The sequence below is a fragment of the Zosterops lateralis genome, assembly GCF_965231275.1.
Source record: "Zosterops lateralis genome assembly, chromosome: 2".
Lineage (NCBI taxonomy): Eukaryota > Metazoa > Chordata > Aves > Passeriformes > Zosteropidae > Zosterops > Zosterops lateralis.
This window is the reverse complement of record NC_139763.1, coordinates 86,375,316-86,386,723: the sequence shown is the minus strand read 5'-3', so window position 1 is coordinate 86,386,723 and position 11,408 is coordinate 86,375,316. Positions and strand designations below refer to the sequence as shown.

Sequence of the window (11,408 nt, the reverse complement as noted above, 5' to 3'; positions counted from 1 at the left end):
TGCCGCATGATGTAAACAGGTATTTTTAGATGCTGCAGGTGCAGTACTACACAGTCTTATCAGAGAGAACTGTGACTGCAGTATTACCAGTGCAATGCTAGTTGATTACTATTTTTCAATCTCTTCCATCTACTTGGAAATATTTTCAGGGCTGTTTGTAGCATTTGCCAATGTATGCGGGGTTCATCAGCAGTAAGGCTACTACCTTGCTTTTTCTCTTTATACACATTGTTTATACTCCAGCCTTAGTGGGCTCCAGAGTAGCAAGCACTATGCAAACGATCAGTTGCTGGATTCTGATTTGGAAGGGAAAAAGGATGTTGGAAACCCTCAGTTCAAGTCCCAAATAAATTACTGGTTTCCAGTTGCCTCAGGCAAGTCACTTGGTCTTCTCATAATACTGTCTTCAAAACAGAAATGAGTATTTCTTTACCTGGCAGAGAAGCTGAGAGCATAAACCCATTAGAGACTGCCAAGGAGTTCAGATCCTATAGTGATAAGCAATTACTTAATACATAGCAATGCTTGGGAGCATCTGTTGGTTGTTTTGCAATATACCAAACTGCTTGGTCCGATGAGCACATGAGAGATTTTCTCAATAACAACAACAGAAAACCAAAACAACAACAAAACCCCACCATGAACTGCAAGTTGGCTCTGGAGAGATGGATGGATGAGCAAACTCTCATCTAACTGAACATCTCTGTCTGCTATGAATATGTGCTTTCTTGGAGACAGAAAACAGATACTTACTGCAGAAGTTGTGCAACTAATTTCGTTATACAGAAAATGAAACCTCTACCAAAGACACTGAAGGAAACTCTCTCATGCTGAGAGCTACAGTTTTATAACAGAAGAAGAAACCATACAGAGTTATAAAACAACCCAGTGTACATCTTTATTGATGATTCACAAAATCAAACATCATTCAACAAACTCACTCCAGCAATTCCAATATGACATTGTTCCTTGCTAGGCTTGGCTGATTTTTCCAAGGTAAACAATGTTTGCTTTTAACTCAGAGTGGGGAGAATCATGCTTTACAATAGTCATTTCCTGACTGTAGCAGTAGCAAGTGTATCACAGCCATGACAGTATTTTAGGTCACACTTCCTTATTAATATTTCACATAAAACCCCCTGCTACCTTCAGTGCTTGTTCAGTACTTCCATGGCTTGTACCAGTCTCATGAGAATCGTAACCCTTTAGTTAAGTGGGATTTATTAATACTCCTGAAGTGCACTGAAGACATGAGCAGCTATCAAATTAACTGCCAGTGTCCTTCCATAATCTCACCAGAACATATATTATTTTCAACAGCCTGGTATTAAATTGACCAAGAGTTTAATTGATATAAAAATTATCTTGATTTCCCATTAAAACACACTCAGTCATATCCTGGTTTGTTATATACATATAGTTACACCAGTGGTTTTCTCCAATGAGTCAACTGCTGAGTTACAGGAGACAGGAGTGAGAAAATCTGGGGAAAGGAATAACATCTTTGATATTGTCAACTCCCAAGATGTACTGCAGGTAGCGTTCAAACCCCATTCCGAAGCCTCCATGAGGAACTGATCCAAATTTTCGGAGGTCTAGATACCTGTAATTTAAACAGACAGTTACATTTGCAGTACAGTTATGCTGATGCCATTAAAGTGAGCTTTTCATGTAAGGTTTTGCTTTCCATCTTAATTACTTCCCTTTGACCCTAACGACTGTGATTTCTGTGTTGGTCAGGGGCATGAAGAAACAGAATTGTATTAGCAGAAACTCCAACTTTAAACCCATTTAAATCAGCATAGCTATGTTTTGCCAATACACTACACATGGTTTTTTGGGAGCAAGAACATATTTGGGTATGAAGAAAAGCTTGAGCACCATAGATCTGCTCATATTGAAAACAACTTTCTGGTTTTAGTACCTAAAATATTCCCAGCAGAGGCACAAACCCAGGTTCCTACTGAATCACAAAGCACTTCCACTACTGGAGGTGAAGCTCTCTGCTTGGGCTTGTCTAGCTCTTGCCACGTTAGTGTGGAAATCTGTCCTGCAAATTCTTTCAATTTCTGTTTGCTTTTCAATATCCTAAGTAATTTCATTTCCAGTAATTTCTTCAGAAACTTAAATAGGTCTTGCTGTCTGTCTGCTCAACATTCCTTAATTTTTTTTCTTTTAATGTAATTATGATGGCTTTTTGCTACTTTTTCCCCAATCACTCTTACAGACTGATTGATTTATTTCCATAGTAAGCCAGAAAAAAACCCCTTGAACATATCTTCTCCAAAAATGAGATCTGGAACAAGACATTTTGTTTTGCAGAACAGCACCTGTTGTGCACAGAAAACTCAGAAAACGTTTGGAAGCAGATACTCTGAGTATATGGGTGTCAACAAGATTATGATGGTTCTTCTGTAGTTACCACTTCCAAGCTGGACTGTGGCTGATGTGATACTGTACTTGCAGCTATAAATTGTCGCTAAAGGTTTTATTTTAATAGAAGTGAAAAACATCTCAGTGCTTCTATTGATTTTTGGGGCCACATCTGAGCTTGCTGAGGGCACCAAGTTATTTTTCTTTATATGAATGCACTAGTAGGGGATTGAGTGACTCCAGATGTATTACTTGCTTCTAATCTTGGTGTATGAATATTTCATCATCCCAGTTAAAAAAAAATCAAGTGCACTTAAATATAAATGCATATGTTTTACTACTCATGCAGTGGAGTAGAGGGGGGCAGAACACTGTGAAAGAAATTAAGATTGGATTGATTGCAATAAGTGGCTTCCCAAATTTTACATACTGTTAATGAACTGCAATGAAATATTATATTTCTGTGTATATATATTTACACATGTATAAATATGTAAAGTATACATTATGTATATTTGAGTGTAGCTGCTTGGACATCAGATATTTCTTGGTTTGAAGACTGTATTTTAACAGAGTGAAGACAAAGTAATGCCCATGATCACCCTTACTTGCAAAACAGAAGTACTCTCCCATAATTTCTACAGCTGCAAGATTGCCCTGTCACTCAGTTTGACAGTATGCCTTTCATACCATAAAATATTATTTTTCCTTACAGCTCATTAGCAGTAATTAAAATTTGGGAAACCGTTTATTACACTCAGTCTAATATTCAGGTTTTTTCTTCTCCACTATTTTTCCCCTCCCCTCCACTGCCCAAATAGCAAAAAGAGAAGCAGAGCTTACTTCTTCCTAGTAGCACTGACACACAAAGTGCAGTTTGAACAGCAGGCCGAAGAGTGGGACATGTTTTCTGATGACTGGGACCCACATGCTTTTCTCTCTGTGCTGCTGGGAGTTAGCTTGGCTCCCTAAGGCTTGGTGTATGCATCCCACATCTTGTGATGAGGATTATGCTGAGGATATGAACGCATAGGCTGTGCAACAGCATAGTGGTGGTCTTCATCTCTATCCACTTTACAGACTGCCTTAAGAAGAACTTGAGTCTCTGCAAATACCCTGGAACTGCTCCTGGGCAGCTCCATTGTGCAGCTTTACAAGGGTTTGCAATGAAGGTGATGGGCAGACCTGATGCTGAGGGTGGTGACTCATAAAACAGGAAAGACCTCATAAATGTGAGGGATATGGGTGCTGGCCATGGCAGATCAGTTTGACCCAGCTCAGAGTTCTGAGCATAACTGCCAAACCAGCTGGTAACTACTTTAGCTGTAACCAGGAATACAATTAACAGCTGATGATGTCTAAAAGTGCATCAGCCTGTGCAAAGGCAGTTGAGACTAAGCCCATCATCTTCTCTCCCTTTTTGCTGGCAACAGAGTTTATAAAGTCATTGTGAGAAGATGAAATAACTCAGCTGCTTCCAGATGAACAATAATAATAAATTCTACCCTTGCTTATCCAGGACTTTGATCGGTAGATCTCAAAGCACTTTGAGAAGCCATTTTGGCAAAAGGAGCGAAACAAAACCCATCAAAGTTAATGGAAAAAGTCCATTGAATTAAATGTGCTGAGGATCAAGAATGTGAATCCTTTCTGATGACTGTGCACAGAAGAAGCAGAAGAATTGAGAAATTTTCCATTCTTCACAGATGAAAGAAAAAGTAACTGCCTGCAGATGAAGAGAAAAATCCCTTTAGGCTGGAAAATGCTCCCTGAGGTTTTCCTTCATTCAGCAGTCTACAGACATTGAATGTTTCTCACCTCAAAAAGAGTTATGAACTAGTCTAGCTGTTTTTGCTAGTTGCTCATACTTAAGAGGGGAACTGAGCAGTCTATTGGCAACTGGTAGACTGTGCAGCATTATTCCACAGGGGAAGTAAATTTCTGCAACCACAACTAGCCCAGGTGTTCCTGCTCTGGACCTGAGCACTGGTAGGTGTTCAGAGATTTGGATCTTACTGAAGTGTGTGCTGTAACAACATCTCCCAGCAATGAATCCAGGAGCTTGTTATATGCCATGTTAGAGGAACATTTCTGCTCATCCTTTTAAAGATTCATATTATTTTATCATCATTGTGAGCTCCGTGTGTTACACAGCAAGGCACTCCAATGATCTTTCATAAACAGAATGTGTTCTTTTCAGTCACTTTTCAAAACAAATAAATTCTCAACCTTTTATGCAATCCCCTTGCTATGCTGAAGGTTCTGTGGCTAGTTTGAAAAAGCTAAGGCTGAAAGAACAAAGATACTATAGTTCATGAAACTTAATATTCTACTGGGTGTGTGCGTGTGTATGTGTATGTAAGAACAACCCACTGACTTTCTGCCTGCCTCCATCTGGCCCAGCACAGCACTCCAGTTTCTTCCCTAAAGAGGAGCAATAGGACCAGGTGGCTGCCAAGGACAGTGATGGGCTACCTGTTTTCACTGGGCTCTGACGGTTAAAGGATGAGGTGAGTGTAGTCACTGGCCATGGGCTGCAAGTGGCTCACCAGTGCTACTTTTCCCTGAGCCCAACTCCTCCACCCTGCCGCAGGAACACCCAACAGAATACTGACATTCAAGCCTCAAAGATTATTGGAATTTAAAGAGCCCAACACAGCACAATCTTCTTCATCCAGAGCAGGAGCAGGGCCAAAACAACACAGTAACATCTACTTGAAGACAGCAAGTCTTCAAGTCTTAGTAGCTGCTCTGCTACTATGTACTTTCACCGGTGTTACACCAGAAGATCAGAAAGGTACCTGGACTGTGAAGGGTTCAGTATGAGACAACTGTCTCCACTGAAGCACATGAAGATAATCAGAGTAAGGAAAGCAGTGCCTTACATATAGGAAGACTGTCCAAAACGCTGCTCATGCTGATGGTTGTGGGAACACATTGTTCATTACAAAGTGCCTGCTTTGTTACTTTTAAGATGGCACTTGGAGGTTGCAAACAAGATCAAGTCCTCTGTTTACAAGGCAATATACTTAATACTCCCTTGTCACAGAGAAATCAATGAACTCCCATAGTACTCTCATCACTTGACTTTCCCACCTCATTTCCACAGACCTCTCAGTTTAGCCAGATCGTCATCTACAGCTCTGAGCTATTTTGTATCTACAATTCAATGGACAAAGTGTGAAAATAAGATAAAATAACTACAAAATCAAGCCAAATACTACTCCAACTCATATTCTATATGGAAGGAAACTTGCATAATAGGAAAGATGTAGTGCACTGAAGAAGACTCATAGCGTTTCACCGTATCACTTTATCTATCTTTTGAAAAACTTCCTAAAAGGTAGGAATGGCAAGAAGCAGGGCAGTATTTCAGATTATCAGTTGCCTCTGCCTTATGATACACCCACGAACAAGGCAATCCTGAAACTGTCCTAGAAACAGTCAGACCCCACAATATCCTCTTGCTCAGTGGAGAGAAGAAAACAGGTAGAATCAGAGATATGGCAATTGTTAAGGAACTTGAAAGGAGATGACATTCAAAAGTCAGCAAACATTATATTTAAAAACTAATGACTCAACTGTTCTTCCAGGAGTTTGTGAGCCAGCTTTGGAGACTCAATTCAATCACTAAATTGGAGGAGATTAATTTTAGTCTCTCCTGCCACCTCCACTGAAAAGATGGATGCTGGCAAGCCACCTACCTGTGTTCTGACAGATTTTGGACTGCAGTCCAGAAGCATCCAGAATTACTACTATCCTGCACCTTCCCAGGACACCAGACTCTGCTGTGGCAGGGGGTAACAACAGCTTTAATCTTCTCCAGAAAGTTACATTGTCTATGATGGAGTGGAGGGAATAAAGGAGGAAAGAGTCTCCAAAACAAGATTACAGCAGGAAAAGTTTCCAGAATGTGATTGTTACGTACCACACAAAAATGCAAATGGGTGACAGGCAATGTCCTAATCTTTATTTGTTGGAAGCATGAGGAGGGCTGAGCTATCTTAGTAGTGCTGGGAGGCTCTACCATTCAACACCAGACTTCCTCAGGCTGTATCTCAGCATCTAACCACACAACTTATCACCCTTGCTCAGGATAATCCTTCCCTCAGATAAAGGGATATGGTGTATTCTGGGCGACAAATACAACAACAGAGGAAGAAATTAAATTCCTCCTGTTTGCACAAGGATGAGGTGAAGATCTGCCATACACTGGGCTGTCCCTCAGAGATTTCATATTGTGGGAAGAGTGAAGAACCTATACTTTGCTTTTTTTTCAAGCAGCCTTCCTAATGATCAATACAAATACTGCAGAGTATTTGAAAATACTCTTCTAAATTTAAAATTCTCTGCACTAACACTCTCTCAGTAGCTCTGATGAAGTACATACCAAGAAACACTAAGAACCTTCTGTCGTTTTAATGGGTTAAACTGGTAATTCAAAGGTTGATCTGTCTCCTTAGGAGGACAGTTTTAATTGCTTTAACTGCTTTGTTAGGGAAGATTTTTCAACCCAATTGCCCTGTCAATTGCAAAGAGAGTTATTCATAGACCTCTTAAATGTCACAAATTGCTGTGGTTCTGTAACCTGTTTATCTCGTGCATGGTGGTCAGAATCTACCCAAGTTTCAACACAGCCTAGTGATTTAATATCAAAAATCATTATGGGTGGTAAATTAGTCCACCTCACGCAATCCTGAGAGGAATGACCTGTGCCGTGAGTGGACAAATCAGAGGCATAAATTAAATAGCATTAGATTAACCTTTGTTTAAATGAACTGGCTATTTCATTTAGACTGGCAGTGATGGCAGGGCAACAGGGCCAAAAAATGTTCCCTCAGAACCAAAATTAAAAATAAAACCCAACAAAACCCCCCAGTTTCTTAAATACTCTCAAAAGAAGAAAAAGAGCTTGCAGAGCAAAGTGGCATCTTACCATTGATAGGTATCTGTGAGTCCTAATCTGTGAAATGAAAAGAAAATCCCATGTAAGTAAAGGAACAGAGTTATTCTGCACAAGCAGCACTTGCCTGGAAGAGCATGCTACAAGAAAAGGGAAAGCCTGGTGAACTATTGTATGAAGCATGCATAAGAAGACAAGAATCCTGTTTTTTCTCTCTAAGGTTATGCTGGTTCTGCAGGAAATAGAATTTAAAGGTCTAAAGTATTTGGGCTTTAGATCAGATCCTGAGGATTAAAAATTGAGAAAAAATTCGTGAAAGGAGATGTGATTTACTGAAGTCACACCCCATTTGCACCTTGAAATCCTCTCTATGACTTTCCTGACAAACAAGAAAGTCTGGCTTCAAACTCCACATGGACCCTTCTCCTCCTCCTGAGGACTGTGGACTCAGATACTGGCAAAAAGTTTTGACTGAAAAAGTGCAGCAGGCAACACTGTACTTTACATGAGTTGAAGAATGCCTGCTTCCGAGAGCTTACAGGGAGAGTAGCAGGAAGCACGGGGAATATCATAATCCTACACTAAGAACTGAGAATTAATGATCTGGTGGTTTTAATTGCCTGGTGCCTTTTGGATTCATTATGCTGAAATAGATTTTGCTCTTCTCCATTGACTAGATATATCTGTGTGAGCATGTGGCTGATTTAAGCAACAGGTTAATTCCCAATGTGCAAATGGTGTTACTCTGGGATTATCCTTCCTCCAGCATTGCTTTGCACAAGTGTATGACTGGCCCAAATGGAAGCATTCAAGTGCTGGATGGGATTTGCACAACCTGATCTCATGGAAGGTGTCCCTGCCCATGGCAGCAGGGTTGGAAATGGATGGTCTTTAAGGTACCTTCCAACCCAAACCATTCTCTGATTCTACAAAACTTTTGAACAACGAAATAGGATCCAGAGAACAATTGTCTATGGAAAATTACCCAATGTATAATGTCAATTACTAATCAAAAAGCAGCTCTGATATTTTGACATCAAAGTTAGCCTAAAATTACCAAAAGTAACAAGATGCAGCAGGGAAAGAGGAACCCCCACAACACAGTACAGGTCTTGAGCAGTTCCAGTGAAGCTTCCCATGAAACTATTAGCAAAGAGCCATATTCTCTGAAATCAGGCCAGTCTCTGAGGCCAGCTGCATCACAACTGGCAAAGCTTCTGACCAAAACTGCAATTTCTCAGTTAGATAAAACGATGACAAAGAGATATCTAAGTTCTGTATACGTGACAACTTCCACCTTTACAATCCACTTTCAGCCACAAAAACTGAAGAAAAGGATGAAGTGTCCCACAGCAGACACTGCTCCAGACAGTTGCAGCAGAGCTGAGGGATTCTATTGCCCTGACCTCTTAGCATAATGAAAACCTTTCTTCTCTGATGAGCTAAAACACCTACGACAGAAGCACAAGAACTTCTTCATCAGTTTGCAGTCACCTACTCAGATAAATAGATACCACAAAGACAGGTTTCTTTTAAATATTATTAGCTGCCCTTCCACTCCTCTGTCTTGCCAATCACAGAGAGCTGCTGAAGCACTCTCCTGCCCAGGCTAGTCTCCTGGCATCTGTGGATTTTCCATACCTCTGCAAGCGTGATTCAAGGAAGGGCAGTCGCTCCTCTCTCAAGCTGCCTCCACATAACTCCCCTACTCCTGGTACAAGGAGATCAACAGCTGCAACCTTCGAAGAAAGAAAACTAATTGAAGTCATGCCATACAGCCACACACTGATCTGCAGAACAGTTGACACTGATGGGTTTTTGTAAAACCCTACTGTAATTCTTCCAAAGTTCAGGACACTTAGGTAAGGATTTGCACATACTTGAAAAGTCTTTTTCTGACAGGAGAAGACTTAGAGGAAATTTTGCAAGGATAAACTTCAGTAATTTACAGAAAACCTAAATGACATCAGCAATGTCCCAGACTGAGGACATCTACTGCAACTGGTTTGAACTGAATCTCACCAAGTTCCTCTGGTGACAACCTGTGTGGGGTTATAAAGAACCCAACAGCAGCTCAGAAGACAGCAAAGACATATATATGGGCATGCTTTCTGAAGCCCTGATTCTCTCCTCTGCTATAGCTTGTGTTCAGTCTTACCTATCGCCATTCCTTGAGCCAGCTCTAATGTATATGGTAGCAATGGCACTCATGTGCTGGATCTAAGTGTTAGGATCCAAGTGTTACTACTTAGGCTGTTAGGTTTGGGCTGTCTGTCTTTTAGGGTTATTTTTCTTATCCCACAGCTGAAATGTTGCTAAAATTAAAGCCACTGAAGACACAGTGGTGCATGGTGGTGTTGTTGCTCTTTTTAGCAGAAGCAGTGATTCAGGTTTTCTCAATTCAGTTGAGGAATCACAATTTCAAAGCATGAGACTTGATAAAGAGCTTATTTCTTGTGCCCATCTGCTATTTGAGCATTACATGGATGCTACATTTGGATGACAAGAGAATCACAGACTACTTGAAGCCATCCAGTTCTAGGCCTTTCACTTTACTAGTACAGAAGTCTACCAGGAAAAGAAATAAACTGTGGCAAACTTGTCTTAAGGCAATTAAGCAAAAAGTTAACCCTGTCCCAACTCTCAAGTCTTCCTCTTCCTGTTGTTTCTGCTTTGGGTATTTTTTCTACAACTGGGAAAAAAAAATGGACAGGATCACCTGATGGTCACATCTGATCTTGAACTTCTTGAGGGCAGGCCCAACAGATGATGTCTATCAGTAGGCCAAGACAATAAAGTGGTGGAGGTGTGACCCAGGACTCACTGTGTGTTGAGGTCCATCTTCATTGTCCCGCATGTAGAAAGGTTTGAGGTCATATGGGTAGTTAACCACAAACACAGGAACGTCCCCACAGTGCTTCACCAGGTACTTCTCATGTTCTGTTTGGAGGTCATGGCCCCACTGTAAGGACAGCAAAAAAGGGCCTGAGAATCTGCTTTGGTACCTCTTGCCCATGGCAAGAGATCCAGAAAAATCCCTGTACATAGAGAGGTGCGCTGCTTTGAATAACAAGAAATCACACAAAGCAACTTCTCATACAGGCCACTGGGAAGTAGACAGTTTCACAAGTTTTCAGGCAAAGCAAAGCATGTAAAAGAATATGATTTAACCTAGCAGAATAGGGCCAGATTGTCCCTGCATCAAGCCCAAGCATCTGGTATCAAATCAGGAAAAAAAAACAAAAACAAAAAACAAAACAAAACAAAACAAAACAAACAAACAAAAAAAATCCCAACCTCAAAAACCCCAAACCACACTCTGCATATCTAAAGGAAAACAGGCACCCCTCCAAAGCCAGTTCACTTGACCCAACAAACCAGCTTTATTTCAGAATTACCTTTGGTTTATAGAAAGCAGCTTTCCTAGGCTGACTACTCTCTTTACTGCCGTGTCTTGTTACATGCTACATTAATTCTCACTTAAGAAAACCCAGCACCCTAGTACAAATTTTTGTTATCAAAAGCCTTGGACATTTGCAATGCCCTTCACTTTCCCTTTATCCATGGATGTTATAAATCCAGTGGTTTTTGACTTGAGACCCCCAGTCTGTTTACAGGACATGCAAAGAATATTGGGGGAATGGAAGTGGAAGAGGGGAACAGAACTCCCCCAGTCTCTCTTCATACTAAAATATCCCAAGTTTGCTGTCTGAGATACTACAGAGACAAGAGGTTCTACACCCACTTGTGCACAGAGATGGGAGTTACCCAACTGGCTATGAGGGTGGCTTCAGCCAGAGGGTTATTTTCCTCAAAGTATAATAATGAGATAATGATTAAACAACATAGACATAACATGAGCACCACCATAAATGCCGTCCCATAATGGAGTGTGTGTGTTTGTTTGAAATTGGACAAAATATGATTTTTAGAAAACCATAATCTCACAGCTTTAGAAAGATTAGCACTTTACTCTTTTTCCCAGTCAACATTTATGCTTTGGAAAGACAAGGGATTCCCTTTACCTACATCTAGATTACATGGTATTTTCATATGGTATTGGTTTATTAATCCTTGTCAAACTTTTGGTGCTAACCTCTTATCCTTCCTTTTTTCTTTTGAGAACTATTAC

The 11,408-nt window shown here is 40.6% G+C and overlaps 1 protein-coding gene across 1 annotated transcript in view; it reads right to left on the bottom strand.

Annotated features, from left to right (window-relative positions):
* Nucleotides 1-890: 890 nt before the first annotated feature.
* NARS2 (asparaginyl-tRNA synthetase 2, mitochondrial) overlaps nucleotides 891-11,408 on the bottom strand; it is a gene marked incomplete at its 5' end in the record, with an annotated part of 48,460 nt that continues 37,942 nt past the window's right edge. The window contains 4 exons of the mRNA XM_083854873.1: nucleotides 891-1,603; nucleotides 7,310-7,336; nucleotides 8,918-9,015; nucleotides 10,101-10,238. Coding sequence (XP_083710999.1) covers nucleotides 1,459-1,603; nucleotides 7,310-7,336; nucleotides 8,918-9,015; nucleotides 10,101-10,238 — 408 coding nt within the window. The 3' untranslated portion in view covers nucleotides 891-1,458. The remainder of the gene's footprint in view (nucleotides 1,604-7,309; nucleotides 7,337-8,917; nucleotides 9,016-10,100; nucleotides 10,239-11,408) is intronic.